At 41.1% G+C, this 18,487-nt stretch overlaps 1 protein-coding gene across 2 annotated transcripts in view; it reads left to right on the top strand.

Annotated features, from left to right (window-relative positions):
• The window catches only part of nr5a2 (nuclear receptor subfamily 5, group A, member 2), a 73,112-nt gene that overhangs the window by 12,757 nt on the left and 41,868 nt on the right, over nt 1–18,487 (top strand). For both annotated transcript variants that reach the window (XM_030727933.1, XM_030727934.1), the window contains exon 4: nt 6,680–7,392. In XM_030727933.1, coding sequence (XP_030583793.1) covers nt 6,680–7,392 — 713 coding nt within the window. The remainder of the gene's footprint in view (nt 1–6,679; nt 7,393–18,487) is intronic.

Raw genomic sequence — 18,487 nt, 5'->3', positions numbered from 1 at the left:
ACACTGCACTTAAGCTATTATTAGGCTCAATTAACTTTTCTCAAAATATAAATGAGTCCACCCACTGTTTTAATCACACTCTCAGCATATGGCATAGAATCTGAACAGTTTTTTTCTTGAAAACCCTCTTTTAACTGACAATTTTACAATAATGGACTACACAGCACTGGAAAAACAATTTAGTATACTGGATGTCTTCCTGAAAGTGCTGTAATGAAATTTAAAGAAGTGATTCCTTCTTTGTCATCTTCATTAATGCCATGTGTCATGAGCAGAGCAGCTGCCTAAACTTTGATTATTTTGTTAATAGCATTACATTCTCACTGCAAACTGTACAAGATGCTTGACTCCATGGTATAACTCTCAAATGCACATTTTAAAGCACATAACTCATAAGCTGGAGAGGACATGGTGCTGCACTCATTTAGAAGACTCATTTAGAAGACATCTTACTATTTGTCACTGATAGAAGAAGACAGGAACAACCCCAGGCTTTTTTCATCACTGTAGCCAGGTTGACAAAGAGTTAGAGCTCTGTTGAGTTGAGTATTTCTTTATTACTTTAACCCCTTAACTGGCAGCAAATAAAATCACCTGAAACAACTACATAACACCCTCTGGTTATTATTGGCTCTGAACAACCCATTTCATAGCCTATTAATCGGCTGCGTCTGGTCCGCGGGCCGAATGAAGTGCATTTATATGGCAGGCTAGACCCGCCCATTTTGACTGACACCTCATTCGGCCAATCATGTTAAGAAATGGGTTTCCCAGAGCCAATAATACTCAGAGGGCGTCACGTAGCTTTGTCAGGTGATTTGGTGCAGCCAGTTACATGATTGGCCGAATGACGTGTCAATAAAAATGGGAGGGTCTAGCCTGCCATATAAAAGGGACTACAAACGGCCCGTCACCGGGCCCTTGCCAGTTAAGGGGCTACTAGTAATGATTTAATGAGTTTCTTCAAAAATAAATTTTTAACTGGTGGTGTGGTGGTTAGCAATGTTGCCTCATAGCAAGAAGGTCCTGAGTTCGAATCCACCATGTGGTCTGGGCCTTTCTGTGTGGAGCTGGGTACTTCGGCTTCCTCCCACAGACCAAAACGTTTGCGGGGTTAAGTTAATTGGTGATTCTAAATTGCCCGTAGGTGTGAATATGCACATGAATCGTGAATGTCTCTCTGTTGCTATGTTTCCACCACCAGGTGCCGGTGCTCGTGCCAGTGCTGGTTTTGGTTTCAATGAACCGGCAAACACTTTGTGAACAGATCCTTTAGTGTGGGCACGTCTGGGCATGGAAACCGAAGGGCACAAACGTGGGAGAACACTCTCCCATGTTTTGTGCTGTGAACACATTTTATGGTACAAACAAAACTACTGCAGCATCTGTGTGCAGCACAGAGGTAAACACAGACAGCGATTACGAGCAAGACTACAGGTACGCACTTTGCATCCTTTTATCTGTGATATGAACTGATCCAAAGCAGCAAGTTTGGCCTTAGGGCCCAACCTAATTCACAGCCATCAAAATCGCATCGCATTTATCATGTAATACACACCATGCAGTGAAATAGCGGTAGAAAACTTTACGTTGAAATGGCAGAGTCACGCCCTTATGCCATTTTTGTCACGCATTCTTGGTTCAAGACCAGCTAGCTTGCGGGGCCGAGTTGAACCCGTTTCTCGGCCAAGCACCAAGTGCGTTCACAGTGGAAAAACCGCTGAACGGTTCAAATACTGGCACTGGCACCCCGTCAGTGGAAAAAGGGCCTGTGTTAGCCTCGTGACAGAGTGGCGACCTGTCCAGGGTGTATCCTGCCACTCGCACCATGGCAGCTGGAGTAGACTCCAGCCCCCTATGACCCTGAGTTGGATAAGCAGAAATGGATGGATGGATGGATGGATGGATGGATGGATTTTTTTTACCATTAGAGAAAATCATCCCACAGACATATCATTAAGCACAGCAACTTTAATAAATGCTGATATTTATTTAGACTATTTCTCACCTATTGGTCTTTCCAAACTAACTTCAATAATTTCTTCCTCTAAATCATCAACATGTCTATTAGATCCCATTCCTACAAGACTGTTCAAAGACGTCTTACCATTAATTAGTGCTACAGTTTTAAATGTGATCAATTTATCTCTATCAACAGGATATATAACACCGGCTTTCAAGGTGGTTGTAATTAAACCACTAATTAAAAAAATCCTTTACTTGATCTATGTGACTTAGCTAATTATAGAGCAATTTCCAACCTTCCTTTTATAACTACTGCTAGTGTAGTTGTAAAACAGCTAACTGATCATTTGCAGAGGTCTATTTGAAGAGTTTCGGTAAGAATTTAGAGTTCATCATAGCACAGAAACAGCACTAGTTAAGGTTACGAATGACCTTCTGATGGCCTCTGACAGTGGACTCATCTCTGTGTTTATCCTCTCTGTTAGATCTCAGTGCATACTGAGATATTTTTTGCAATATTTTACTACTCAGATTACAGAGATCCCGTAGATATTAAAGGAATTGTGCTGCAATGGTTTGAATCTGTCTGATAGACTCTAATTTGTTAATATAAATGGGGAGTCTTCTATACAGATTAACTAACTTTTATTAGTTAATCATGGAGTTCCACAAAGTTCTTTGCTGAAACCAATACTTTTTACATTATACATGCCTTGCTTAGGCAATATTATTAGAAAACACTAAATTTATTTTAATTTCTATGCAGATGATACCCAGCTATATTTATCTATGAAGCCAGGTGACACAAATTAACTACAGGCATGTCTTAAAGACATCAAGGCCTGAATTCTCCTGAATTCAGACAAAACTGAGGTTATTATATTTGGTCCTAAAAATCTTAGAAATGTGGTGTTTAACTATATACTTACTCTAGATGACATTACCTTGGCCAGCTGTAATGCTGTGAGAAATTTTGGAGTCATTTTTCATCAGGATATGTCCATCAATGTGCACATTAAACAAATAAATAGCACTGCTTTCTTTCATCTGCACAAAATCTCTAAAACTGGAAACATCCATTCTCGGATTGATGCTGAAAAACATAGTTCATGCATTTATTACTTCTAGGTTGGACAACCGTAATTCGTTATAATCAGGTTGTTCTAAAAGTTCCCTAAAAAACCTCCAGTTAAACCAAAACACTGCCGCAAGAATAATAACAGGGACAAGAAAGAGAGATTATTTCTCCCATATTAGCATCTCTTCATTGGCTCCCTCTTAAATCCAGAACTGAATTTAAAAACCTCACATAAAAATCTTGAATGATCTTGCCCCTCGAATCTTAAAGACCTCATAGTACCATATTATCCTAACTTACACTTGCACTTCACACTGAGACTGCAGGCTTACTTGTGGTTCTAAAAGTAGAATGGGAGGCATTCTCCTGTGGAACCAGCTCTCAGTTTGGATTTGGAAGACAAACACCCTCTCTACTTTTAAGATTAGACTCAAAACATTGCTTTTTGATAGATCTTAGAGTTAAGGCTGGATCCAGTGATCCTGAATCCTCCCTTAGTTATGCTGCAGCAGGCTCAGACTGGTGCGGGCCTTCATGTGATCCACTGAGCACTTCTTCTCCTCTCACCTCTTTTCATTCCCCATGTATTTATATACCACTACAGCATGCCATTATATTTCATAAAGTTTTTGTCTTCTCTCTGCCTTAGTCTGTGTTTTGTTCTGTCTCCCTATGCTCTCTTTCTTTTCCTTTCTCTTTCTTCCCCTCACCTCCAACCAATTCACTTGCCCTGGTTCTGCAAGAGGTTTTTTTTCCTGTTAAAAGAAATTTTTTTCTTCCTACTGTCACAAAGTGCTTGCTCATAGGGTATCACTTGATTCACCAGAACATTGTAGGGTCTTTACCTTACAGTATAAAGTACCTTGAGGCAACTGTTGTGAATTGATGCTATATAAATTATCTAGAACCTAACTGAATCTTTCTCTTGCATTTTTTTCATCTTTTTAGTTTACAGTTTCAGGGTTTGTTTGTTTTTTTTTTTACTTTTTTTTTTCTCATTCTGCCCTTGACTTTACATTGTACTAAATACTCATTGCATTTCCAAACAAACCTCTGTCAACCCCTGCCAGTCAAGCTCTGTGTGCAGCACAAGTGTCCTTTTCTTTTTTCTTTTTTTTTAATTTGCTTGTTTTTTCTGTAGGTGGCTATCACTGTCTTGCATACTATTCATTTTGACCAACCTTTGCCTCTAAAACCAGAAACAACACTAACATCACTTTGTTGGCATCACTGCCAATGAGTTTAAGTTTATAACAGTCTACAAAGTTCTGTTAAAAGGAAATTTAATTACTCCTGGATATAAAGTATATGTAAGGTATTTTGCATGTAAGGTATTTTGCATGGAATTATTTACAAGTTTATATTTTAATAGAGTGAGCTTTTCTCACATTTTTAACCCTCTAAAGTTACAACATCATATGATTCCTTTTTCATCATAGGCGCACTCCAACACTTTAACATTTCTCCACCTCATTCACACGCATTCATCTTCTACCCCAATACACAGGCATGCGCCGTCCTCCTTCCTTCTTTCCCTCCCCCTTGTATATTAATCTGTGTTACATGAATGCAAATCACCTTGTTTAATTAGACACAAAGAGTCCATGTGTGTGCGTATGTGAGTGTGGTGGTAAGACCGACACCCCCAATCCTGATATTCATGATGTGATGTGGGTCCCTGGGTGTGGGCAGGCAAGAAAGGCAGTCGGGGCTTAATTTTGTTTTCCCAGTAGGGCCAGCTATTAGTTTCTCAGCTCATTAATTACGCTGTTGTGGAGAATCATTAATAGTTAAAGTCGCCCTACAATAATGTATAATGGATACATTTGACATGGCTCCTGATTTCATCTTTTTTTCTTTTGATGTGTAATCAATTTTTTAAGGGTCATAATAATCCCTGAGCCTGACTGAGTGGGCACTGCATGAGGTTGACCTCAAGTGTGTTAGGTCATGATTGTGTGAGTGTTTGTGAGTAAAATTTACATACCATTTAAGTCATCACGGGCTCTCCAAGTTGGCAGAGTGTCTAGGGGTGCCCCCACCTCTTCCTGCTATTCTGTGTCTGATGTTTTCTCTGTGTTTGCACGTGTTTTCTGTGCGTGAGTGTATGAAACAATGATACACAGGCAGCATGTGGTCGCGAGAGTGTGTGTGTTTGCCCTTTCAGCTCCTCTCGCTCAGATCTGTGACAGGCACTTTTCGTGACGGAGGTCATTAAAATCACTCCCAAGGCAGCTCAGTGTCCGTGTGAGTGTGCGTGTCTATTCATGTATGTCTTTGTGTGGGTATCTGCCCATCTTTATCCCCGAACTTCAATCCCCCACCACACCCTCTCTTCACCCCCTCTTCAATTTTCTTCTTCTGTTCTTTCATTCATGCGTCAAGACATCGCGAGTTGGAGTGGACTGAGCCTGACTCACCACGATAGCTGATTACTCAGTGCATATGAGCAGGTCAAATATATGTGCATGTATTAGCATATTCTTTTTGTATATGTGAAATTCTTTAAAATTCTTTCAGTCTACAATAAAATATAAGTATGATATTCTGAAATGTTGGCATTAGTGAGTGTTTTTCTGCCGCATAGAGCCCCAGAAGTCTGTTAGCTGGTTGCACACTGGGCTAGGCGAGCCTCGTCAGAGTAAGAGGTAATTAAGTATGAATAATTAACACCAGCGCCCCCCAACTGAGAGACAGCAGAGCGGCTTCCCCATGGCAGCAGTCAGGCAGATCACACATGGCCCTCGTAGCAGTCCACTGTGTGCCCAGTTCGTTCATTATAAATACCCACAGCACAGACTCGTTGTGATCCTCACCACAGGATCCTGCACTGAGGGGGGGAGACAGGGGGCATCATGGGTATGTTTGTTTCACTAGAATAAAGAGACCCCAATGTACTTATTGTCAGGCTTTTACACTTTTGTTTGTTTTGGGGGTTTTTTGTATTTTGTATTTTTTTTTTGTTATAAAGAAAAAGTTTCTGCTAATTGACAGTGGTATTTCAATGGTTATTGGAACTGCGTATTCTGATGCATTTTTAAAACTGCATATTGGAAAGAGAACTGGGATTTTCTGTGAGATTACACCCACATCTAGCTGTTGAGGTGAATAGGTGAATGGTAGACAGACACAGGCAGTTGTATATTGAACATGCAGCAGAGTGTTTCATAGAAGCTTGAGTTTCTAGTCAATGAGTAACATTGCTATCTCTTAGCTCTATGGGGTTAAAGAGTCAACGGGTAAATGTCAAGTGCAGTAACCACAGGAAAAGTTTTCCCTAAATACAAGTTACATATGAGAAGTTTATATCCAAAACACCACGCATGTATATAAAGTAAGTAAATAATATTCAAAAATAAGTGTAGAAAGATATTTTAAAGGCCTTTTTTATTTACAACCGCAGTCAGGCACCTATGATCTTCAGCAGAGTATTGTCTTTTTGGATTATGAATCGCTTTGTTTGTGTACTGGATGGATTTATCATTCTGGATGAAATAACTTTTGAATGAATGTCAAAAAAGTTTAGGATTGCATATAATCACTGCTTCTTCCATGAACATGGTCAAGAGTGATTAACTGCAGAGCTAATTGTCTGTCTTTTTTTTTTGTCCTCTTTTTCACCTGTCTGCCTTTCAGCTGTGCGGGCGGATCGCATGCGTGGCGGTCGCAACAAGTTCGGCCCAATGTACAAACGTGACCGGGCCCTCAAGCAGCAAAAGAAGGCGCTGATTCGAGCTAACGGCCTGAAGATTGAGGCCATGAGCCAAGTGATGCAGGCCGTACCCACTGACCTCACTATCTCGTCAGCCATCCAGAACATCCACTCTGCAGCCTCCAAGGGCCTTCCACTGAGCCACCATGCTGGCCACCACACCAGTCACCACCACCACCACCACCACCACCATCATGGCACAGCCCTTCCCCCCACAGACTACGACCGTAGCCCATTTGTCACTTCACCGGTCAGCATGGCAATGCCCCCACATGCCGGCAGCCTGCAGGGCTACCAGGCAGCCTACGGACACTTCCAGGGCACACGCACCATCAAGTCCGAGTACCCAGACCCATACACCAGCTCACCAGAATCTATCATGGGCTATGCCTACGTTGACGCCTACCAGTCAGGCTCACCACCCAGCTTCCCACACCTGATTGTAGAGTTGCTAAAGTGTGAGCCAGATGAGCCGCAGGTTCAGGCCAAGATCCTGGCCTATCTACAGCAGGAGCAAGCAAGCCGGGGCAAACACGAGAAGCTCAGCACCTTTGGCCTGATGTGCAAGATGGCCGACCAAACACTCTTCTCCATTGTGGAGTGGGCACGCAGCAGCATTTTCTTCCGAGAACTCAAGGTATGTGCCCACGATCCATTTAAATTATGTTTATGTTTGAATGTAAGAAACTGTTTATTTTACATAAATTTTATTTTGACCAACACTTGTTTTCATAGTTTGGTCCATCATTCATATCAGTTATGACAGCATGCTATTTAAGCTTTAATTCCATCTGCAGAAACTCTTCATGCCTTTAATAAATTATCCTGCATTTTTTTTCCAGTGCTAAATCTTTCACCATGTTGCCATCCATAATTGACAATACTTTACACAGTTCACGAACATGTGTTTAATCCTTTGTCTTCAGCAGACCTTTAATCTCCCTTTTTATGCCATGGCTCAATGCTAATACTGAGTGCACAAGGCTCTGGGGGGGGGGGGGGGGGTCTGCTCATTGCTGCCACCGCTGTTCGTCCCTTTCCCTGATCAAAATTCAGCAGCCAGCTGTATTTACCCTGTGCATGACACATTTTTTTGCAATGGGTTTTGAAAACTTTGACTGTGAGCTTCAGGCGCATTTCATATTAACAAGGCCGTAGTCTGAGGGCTTTATGTGAACAGAATACCATCCCTTTTAAATACTTCTCAGATCTACGTAGGCATGCACTATATGATGACATGAGATATTCTGACTAAAGGAGAATAATTTCAATTTAAAATTATTTTAATCCAAGTTCTGTTGAATTAACAATCCCCAGCATGAACCTAAACCTCCGCTCCTCCCAACCCTGCTTTTTACGAGGTTTATGTAATCTGACAAATCTGTTAAACAGCAACACTGTGCCTTGTAATCACTGTGTCCTTTGTGTCTGTCACAATTACAACTGACCACTGGATACCATCCACAAATGCTTCACTGTAAGAAGTGATAATGCCATTTCCTATTCATCACAGAACACAGGGGAGATTTTCTGGTGTGTGTTTGCACACTTGCACTTTATTTGCTCTGAATGAAGGTTAATGTTCAGAGCGACATGAAAGGTATTTGATTAGTCTGTGCCTCACCTGTTTTTCTTCCCCTTGTCTGATTCCTTTCTCTGTTTGTTTCACACCGCATCGCCAAAGGCTCAGCTGCATATTCATGGGCCCAGGCCTGTTGCAAAATCCCCTCCAAATATTTAATATTATTTTGTTTTCAAAGGGAAAAAGAACAAATGAAAAAATTTAATATTAAAAAACTGAGCCAATTACAGCGCAGATAAGAGTCCTTGAAAAACACATGTTGACATTTAGCACGCGCTGTGTCCCCACTGTTGACATTTTTGAGATCTGTATTTGCATTTACCTCAGATGCATAGCACACACTGGCACACACACACACACACACACACACAAAGGGTCTTTGTAGGGTGTGGCCACGGCTAATAATTGTATGTGGCTTGCCAATTAACTTTGAATGATCATTTTTGCTCCATTGTGAAGCATCTCTATTTCTCTCACTCTCATCCTAATTCAATTATCTCACCCACTCGTGTTTGTCACTCCCTGATTTGCTGCTGAATGGGCTGTCATTATGTTTGCCTAATGACTACCCATATTACAGAAGCTTGATAATAATTGAGCCGAGTGCCTTTTACAAAGGTAGAAAATGACCTGGGCTCTGTGCAGGAGAAACCTCTTGCTCTATCCCAAATCGTTACAAAAAATACTCTCCTGCTTGTGTTGCACAAGACCCAGTGGTTTTTGGGGAGGTGGGACCGCATTTCACACAAGTAAGAGAGATAATTGTACTTACCCCACTTCCCCTATTTTTGAAGGGTCATCTAAAGCACAAGAGGGATTGTCAAATAATGTGCTAGCTGCAGCTTTGACAGATTTTCCCACAGCCCTCGTCTCCTTGCTTGTTTCTCATTAACAGCTACAGGGAAGACTGCTGAACAAAGATTAATGCTGGAGATGGTGGGCAGAATATGCAAAGCACGGGCTAGCCAAACTGATCAGCTCATTCTAGATTGCCTGATGCTGCTATTGAACACATTTTAAAAGGCATTTTAAAGGCATTTGAGTTTACAAACTATCCCCAAATGATTTGCTTTTTTAGTTTTCATATTTTATATCATATGAGCTTACTGCTTTGTCTTCACTTAATAACTGTAGCTGCAGCGTGTGTATACTGAGCACTGTGTGTTAATGTGTGGTGCCACTTTTTATATATTTTTTACTGTGCAAATTAAGCAGAAAAAAACCCACCCACAACCTTTGCTCTCCCCCTTTATCTCCCTGTAAACGTAGCTTTGTGAATTTCTTTTTGACTATGTGTATGTTGGTGTGTAAGAGTGCATACACAGAAGTAAACATATGCAGTTTTTTTTTTTCTTTTTTTTTTAGGATTTGGACAGTGTTAATCTCAATAGATGCTTGTAATGTATATTTATTAGAGTAAATGGTGCTTTAGATAAACCTACCTTCCATAAACAGTGCATGTCTCAATGTTCAATTTCTGATCGCTGATTTGATAAGACATATTTGAATGCACCTGACCTTCAACATCTCCTGTCTCCTGTTAGCATTAGATCTGACAATAAGATGTTAGGTTGATCCTGGGACCAGAGAGACAGGAAGCTGAATAGAATTAAAAGTTTGTCACAGGAGTAGGAAGTTATAAATACACTTTCACACACACACACACACACACACACACACACACACACACACATAGATAGATAGCTAAATACCCACATTAAGACACGGACACCACTCATGCATAAAGCACAGCCCCTTTCACTATTATTAGCTCCGTAAGAACAAAAGAATTTCCCTGGTCATAGAGCCAAGCTGGAAGGGTGTGTGTAAGGCATCTGCCAAAAAAGTGTTTAAAGATTTAGTTTCCATAAGTTGGCCTCGGTCACGAGACTCATAAATATTTAGTCATTAGGGGAACCTTCTAAAGAGCACTCCCTATTCTTTTCCAGTGCGGCGCACTACCTCTCTTTCTCCCTCTCCTTTCTTCTGGGAATGAGGCATGACGTGAGGAACATTTCTTACACCTTGGATCAGAGAAGTTGGGGTGGGCTCTTGCCACCAACCTACTTCAGTTCTGATTGGTTTAACACATTGACAATTAGAGCAAGGCAGGCCTGGTGCACTGGTTTTGAAATCAAAAAAAAAAAAGTGCCATGATGAGGGAATGTTCTGGCAGGGTCGAGGGCACCATTTTATTGAATTTTAAGTGAGTTGAAAACAGGTGGATTTGTGAATATGTAGGTGCATGTTCGCGCATCTTGAAATCATTTTAATATGTATGAGTGTGCTGTGTCCTGTCATTTTTATTAGATTTGACTACATGTTTGCCAACAAAAATATACATCTTTAATGCTTGTAATTATTTTTCATTGAAAGATTAGATTGTTGCTCGCGTGTGCAGAAACCTCTTTCTGTCGCCTTTGCAACGGCCGCTTATTTCTTCTGTAAAAACAAATAAGCAAGTTGAACAGTTAGAGTCGATCTTATTTTCCAAATGGGTAAAAGTACATTTTAGAATGAAATTGTACTGATAGCTATTTCAGCATCTACTCAAGTTCAGATATGTGGATGTAGTTTATGGTTTGTGTATACAAAAGTGCATCAGTGCTTAATCCACTGTATGAATGTGCATGTTCCAAACTCAAATGTGGTGTATCTGAGTGTGTTCAAAGAGAGGGATGTGTGTTTGACAATGTGTTTATTGTTCAGAGACATTTGCTGGCACTGGGCTGATACTTTGCCATCTCTCCCCACCCTTCTCATCCCCTGTCCTGCCATGAACCCCTACTGTGTGCCCTGATACATTTGTGCACGCTAAAGAACAAAGCCAGTAAAATATTCTTTATTTTTCTTTAAAGGGAGCTACAGGCAGTGCTTGGTCTTGAGTTTTTGCTTTAATTTTGGTTTTTGGTGATACTGGATTTCACAGATAGCTGAATCACATTTGATAGTAACCCCTATAAACCACAGATCAATGAAGCCCCCATAGGTAAAGTGTTAGTAGGCACATTTTACAGAAGGGCTTTCTAGGAATTCTCTCATTGAAGTAAATCTAGATGAGGCAGAATGATGGAAATACAAGACAAAACTTCACAACAAGCAACTTTTTGAAAGGATTTCAAGTCATGGATGCAGTTTGTATTTATATGTCAAAGTATCTGAGAGAGGACTATGTCCCCCCATGCACAACACTGCTTTCTCTTCTCTATGTAGATCAAGCAAACATACTGCATCATAGCAAATGTTATGTCATTTAGTGAAATGTAAACCAAGATTTGCTTTACATAGAAATATAAATCAATGTGCACTTTAATAATCATGAAAAAAAATATCTTACGGAAAATAGGAATGAGGAAGAACACAAAAATATAAGTAAAAACCAAGCATGCTGAAGTGTTTCACAGAGCAAGCTGCTGAAAAGACAAGAAATTGTAATAAATTAAACTGCCCCTGAAAGGGATGAATTTGTAACAGAAGTAAGAGTTTGTCTTACAAATGCTTTTAAAGTACACAACTGAGGTAAATTATCAGGCTTTTAAAAGGATGGCAAATAGTTTAAGCTGCTGCTTGACGACATTTAAACACTTTGACTGAAAAGATGATGTCATGCTTTTTTTTTTTGTAAAACCTGTGAAGACAGCCATTTTAAAAACACCTCCTCTAATGTTCCTGTTTTCATTGAAAAGAAGAATGCTAGATTGCAAGTGTTTGCATGTGTACTTGGACTGTGTGTGTGTGTTTGTGTTTGAGGGTGACTCATGCCGTAGTCCGGTGCTACCCTCTCCTCCATTGTTCCAGCGTAAAGATGGCTAGCCTGACTCCCACCACAAACACAATGGGAAGGAGAATTTAGCAGGGCGATAGGGACTATTGATGATTCATATGTTTATATCTTACCTTCCTAACTGTACTCCCTTTTCACCACAGCTACCCCACCCTCTTTCCTCTCTACACCCTTTAATAAAAACATGTGTGTTTGGTGTCGGGACAACAAATGCTTTTGCGTGCCTTGTCAACACACAGCATACAGAAGTTAATGTAGTAAAGGGAAGCACGATGTCAGACAACACTCATAGGTAATCTAATACAATAAGGCTGCTACTATTCAGCAAAGAAAATGTGATAACACTTTATATTACAGCTCTGTAATAACATTGTAATAATGTGCATATACAAAGGTAATAGGAGGCAATATAATTTAATTACAGGGTAATTACCACGTAAAAGCTTGCATCAACACTGTTTTTGTGAGCAACTTTAGACTAAAATGAATATAATGGGGTACTGTAACAATATGCTAACCTGTGATTTAATGTACAGTGTAACACAGATTATCATCCATATGTTGCCAAAGTATTACTATACTATTGCTCACTGGTTTTGCCTCATAGGCATTGTTACTTTTCCCCCACATTATTACTCCATTATATAAACTTTAGATCATTCCCAACTTCAAAGACATTTGTGGTTATTTTTTCTAAATCTCAAACGTCTCATAGAAGGTGAGCTGCATGTTACTTCAATTATATCCCAAAGGTGACTTTTGAAAGATAATTCAAATACCAAAAACTGTGTAACTATATTTGTATATTCAGTCCATCCAAATGAAAAAAAGCAAGTTAAATGCCTGTGACATTTCAAATGTGGAATCACTGTCTAGCTGTCCAGCGACAGTTGTTTGGAGGAGATCCATACAGGTTTTTGTGCCTCTCCATCTCTTTCTTTTTTCTCTTTTGCTTTGCTCGGCATGTAGCAGGAATGGCAAAAGCAGAACTGAGGGCCATTATGTTGAGGAGGAACTGTATTAGAAGTCTTGTTCCCTGGGAAAGCTCCCAGCTGAGATGGGACGGCCATATTGGATAAACAGATGGCGGGGGAGAGGAAAGGACAGGCGAGGAGAACAGAGGTGAAACAAAGAGGGGAGATGAGAGAAGAGATGGGTAGACGAGGAATGTGTGTGTGTGGAAGGGGGGGTAAAGGAAAGGAGAGGGAATAACAAAGAGGAGTGGGTGAGGAGAGAATAAATAAAGTAGCGAGAGGAGAGGAGAGGAGAGGAGAGGAGAGGAGAGGAGAGGAGAGGAGAGGAGAGGAGAGGAGAGGAGAGGAGAGGAGAGGAGAGGAGAGGAGAGGAGAGGAGAGGAGAGGAGAGGAGAGGAGAGGAGAGGAGAGTTGCAGGTCATTGCTCACATCTTCCTTGTCACATTTGCTCTCAGCTTTCAGTTTCCTTTCATATATAGGCAGTAATGCTAACAGTTTAATAACCTAATGGACATTTGTTTGTAATTTTAAAAAGAAAAGAATCAAAACTTAAATTTTGATGGGTTTATAATAAGGTATTTTAATCATAACAGACCACGCCATTAAGATACCATATTGCCATTGTGTTGTGTTATTTTAAGTTAAAGTTTACTTCTAGTTTAGTTCATTGATTCTTCTCAAACACAAATTTCAAAAGGTCACAGGAACACACAAAATTCAGCCTAAAAATTAGACAAGCACTTTAAGCAGTAGAATTATTTACAATGCTTACTCTTCTCCGCCAGTTTAATCGACTCCTCTAAGCTGCTGCATGTCAGTCAATCATGCCGGATGACAGATCCCTTGGGTGGGACAAGAGGGGAGCTGATGTTCACATCTCACACCTGAATATTCTCCACTAATAGATTTACCTGAGTGAATAATGTAAGGTCCTCTGATGTGCCTCACTCTACCCCGATGCATAATTTCACCCCCTCCTTAACCTCCTCTCCATCTACATCCATAAATATTACATGAATTTGCTTTGGTAAATTATATTTACAAGTTCAGTCTGGATGGTCTTTTTCTGCAGTCCTGGTTCCCTCCTGTCCGCACATATGTAGTCCACGCTCCACACCATATTTTTTTCCATAACCTATTCAGAAGCACCTTTTATTTTCAAGGTGCATGTGCATGTTTGTGTGTGCGTGTGCATGTGTTGGAATAGGAGGGGGTATATTGCTCCTGCACCGTGTTGACCGGTGATTGCACCTTTTCTTTTTTTCTTCACACCCCATAACTGAGTGGAAATTAATAAGTTGTTTTAGGCGTGATCTGTGAACCCTGGGAAGTGGTATATCTATACCACCATCCACACACACAGACACATACGCACGCACACACAGATTCAGAGCCTCAGGCTGCGATGTCTGTCTTGTCACAGAGGTCAATGTCCCCCCCCCCCCCCCATGCAACAACCTCCCCTCTCAACACCCCCAATCCTGACAAACTGCAAGCGTTGGCGACCACATGCACTTGGCAGAGATTTGTAATTGTGTCCCTGGTCCATTGAATTTGAATTATTTTGCAGGTTATGCCACACCCTTGAAACACACACCATAGCATCTTTACCTTACACTCGATAAAAAGAAGAAGGTGCAGGAAAGGACAGGAAGAGGGATGTCGCAGAGTATGGGGAAAGACGGCAGACCGGAGGTTTAAATGAGTTATAGAAATAGAGGGAGAGAAAGAAAGAGGGGTGCAGAGACTATGACATGTGATTGAAGCTGAGCACCAGAAAGAGAAGACAGATTAAAGGATTTAGAGTGAGAAAAGACTTAGTGACCATGAGAGGAAAAAAAAGACACATTCACGGATGAGGTTAGAGACAGAGAGATATAGCGAACAAAAAAAAGAGACAGAAAAAAAGTTGACCAAGAGAAACAGACAGAGATATAGAGTGAGAGAGAGAAAATTAAGAAAATACGACAAGAAGATAATGAAAGACAGCTAGAGAAGGACAGAAAGAAGGAAATAGGGTGGGGGTGGGGGGGTTAAAATGGGAAGATGAACAAGGGACTGTGAGAGGCAACAACCAAGGGCAAGAGGAGGCGGAGGAGGAAGAGAGGGGGCACAGTGAAGGACAACAGGGGAGGGTGAAAAGAGGACCGGTAGGTTGGTGGGGTAGGGTGCGGGGTGTAAGGAGGGAACAGGTGGAAGGTTAATGGGCCTGGAGCAGATCCACCAGACGCTCTTGGGCTTGATATATGGGCCCAGGGCCTGGCGCGGGGCGTAGGCTTTCAAAGATATATTATTTCATTTGAGGAGCAGCAGCATTCTGGCCGACAAGCCCTCCACCCAACCTCACCCCCGCTTCCACCAACACCCCCCACGGTCCAGCATTTGTCCAGTGATAGATGACACACACACATACACACACACAACCCAACCTAAAGCACGCACAAGTGCATGTTTGCTACTGTGCCCCCCAACTCACACCCTCTTTGCTTTTGTACAGGCTTTTTTGTTGAAGTCTGCAGATGAGGCTCACTTATTTTAGCTCTTTATCCACATTTACTTGTCTGTTATAGACTTTCTTTCTTTCTTCCTTTGCTTCTCACTGTCTCTCCTCAGCTGTGTGTCTCCCTGGCTGCAGGCAGGTCTTACGGCTCCCTGTGTGTTTTTTTTAAGTTGCTATTTTAGTTGTAACAATATCTCTTTGATCAGTAGCACTGGGTAGGAGCAGGAGTTTGGGGGATACTTACGGGAGGGAGAGGGTGGTGGAGGTTCACAAAGGCCTCTTTTCATTCATAAATTATTGACCATCACGCAAGACATCACTCTGTCTTTTTCATAAATACTGTAAAAAGGCCCTCCTGATTTTTTTTTTCCAATACTACCAATACAAAACGGGAAAAGTCGATTTTTGGATCTGTTTTAAAGACACAGTGTATGGTCAGTCAAAAAAGAGCATAAATCATACATGACTGAGGCAGTTCTGTACCCAGAAGGCTCCAGGTTGGACATCCTGAATATGAGCCTTACATAGAAGTGTCGCGCTGCAAGACAATTCTGAAAAAAGTTCTCACGGGTCCCAGAGGTGAAACATGCAAATACATGTATAATATTGTATTTGCCTCAGAGGGATTCTGACCTTTGCAAAACAAAAAATCCTGCTACACTGTGACCAGTGTTACACGATAACACCTGCAGATGTACTTAGTCTGAAGCTTTTACAGTGTAATATTGTTTTTTTTTTTCTAAATCAATATTTATTTCCTAACATAGCACTCTGCATTTTTGAACAGCCTACACTGCTTAGGCTGTTTGACTGCAAGCAACCACTGATCTGACAGAAATCAAATTTTCCAATGTCCTTTTCACATCCCCTGATAGATTGAGCTTCAAAATACAGCCATTTCAAATACTGAACTGGTCCCGCAGGTCCATCCCTAGGGGACTGCAGGAGGCCGGAAGGAAGAACAGGAAACTTGTTAAAAGAGAAGATTTAAGGTCGCCCATCCCAGAGGAGCGGCAGCTTTAAGGAGACGACGGGGGTTGGGTGGTTTTAGCATGTGCAAAGTCTGCTCATCTACTTGTTGCTTTGATGAGGGATGAAAGGCTGTCATGAAGTACAAGTTTACAGAGCTCTGAGCAATGATAGACTCAACTGTCCTCAACATTATCTCTTCCTTGCACCACTTCTTTCTCTCACAAGGACCTTTCTTTTTTCCCCCACTGTCTCGACCCTTAACTGAAATTGTAACTCGGCGTGTGAGAACACTGACAAGACATTTGGTTGTTGACAGATGGACATCATTGGATATTCACCACCCCACTAAACCTGTAAAAGAGATTTGTTTTGGTTTTTTTGCACTCCTGTCTGTCTCGGCCTTTCACCATATTTTTCTTGTCTTCAACCCACTGCTGATTTAGCAGCAAAGAAAAGCAAAAATTGCCTCCACCTCCTCTTGTAGTTTTTCATTTTCAAGCAAGTTAACACGGGCTGATTCGCATTTGCGAGCACTTTGGGCATCCGGCAGGAGAAAGAGCAGGTTGCGTTTAAGTCTTGTTTGAGGATGATCAGGGTAAAAGCCTTTTTTATTGGCAGGTCATGCTGCTTGTTAAGACGGTGGCGCAGGTGACTAGGCTGTGCTGTTAGCCTCTGTGGCCCCCCGAACTAACACAGTTGTTCTTTCACAAGTTGGCAACAGTCAGTCAAATCAGCAGGGAGAGACAGACAGAGATAGAAGGGAAAGGAAGTGGGAATAAAAGACAAAGAAATTGGGTAAACAAAGTGGATATTGGAAATTGATTTAGTTGGCTGGGTTGCTAACAAATCAACTCAAGGGAGTGTAAACATTTTACACACTCCAAAGTACAAAGCAACTTTCTCTCTCCCTTCTCCCCCACTGTGCTGTGCTTCTAATTATGAGCCATGTTAAATCTGCTTTTTATCCAGAAACCTTTCCACCCCATCACGGCTTCCCATTAGAAACACTGAAAGCCAAAAGATAAATAAAAAAAACAGCCCATTGTTATTTTCAGACACATGGGGTGGCACTATGCTGTCAGATGAGTGGTAAATATACAGAGAGAACTTCTGGCATTTTGCTGCCAAATAGTTCCCAGCTATAGGGTTTCCTGGAGGTCACAGGGGCTGAGGTGTGGCTGCTGCAACCTTACGCTGACCTTCAACCTCTAAACTAAATTCACCATTCAAAACTATGCAAACATGTCAGCTAATTCATCTCCCGCTTTTGTGCTTGCCAGAACCTCGGCTCTGTGAGCATTAGAGTTTTTAAAAGTATCAAAGCACGGAGTTTGATCACTTCATCGATTCATATCATAAACAAACAAAATTATAATATTTATGGCTGGAGTGCTAGAGTCTGGTATTCAGTTTAAATGATTAGAATTAATCAATTATTCAAATTAGGTAAACGCAGTTTAAACATATACGATCATATATGTTCTATACAGTCAAAATTATATTCTTAAGCAAACTTGCTTAACTTCACGTACTATAATGATAAAAAGAGATGTTTATAGGTCAGGTGGTTATGTTTCCAAGTGTGAGCAGCTTCTTTAGACAATGATTTCATTTACCACATTGCACTATAAAACACAATGCTTCACCCAGCTTTTAGGTTAGATAAAATAATAATAATAGTCATAATAACAGTATACATACAGACTGCCCCTTGGTTCTTATGTTCCCATTTTTGTGTGGCCTTAATTATCTGCATGTAATCCAGCCTGCCTAGAAGTTGGGCCTGTCTGCTGCTTTCGTCACAAGGCTGTCAACAGTTGTGCCCCAATGTCTATTTTTGATGCTTATTTACGGCTCATCTATTCTGGACAGGGAGTGGGGAAGCTTCGGGGGGGGCTGAGGTCCAGGAGACAATAGATA

Source organism: Archocentrus centrarchus, chromosome 4 (assembly GCF_007364275.1).
Source record: "Archocentrus centrarchus isolate MPI-CPG fArcCen1 chromosome 4, fArcCen1, whole genome shotgun sequence".
NCBI classification, from domain to species: domain Eukaryota; kingdom Metazoa; phylum Chordata; class Actinopteri; order Cichliformes; family Cichlidae; genus Archocentrus; species Archocentrus centrarchus.
The sequence above is the reverse complement of the archived record's forward strand: the minus strand, read 5'-3'. Positions and strand labels throughout refer to the sequence as shown.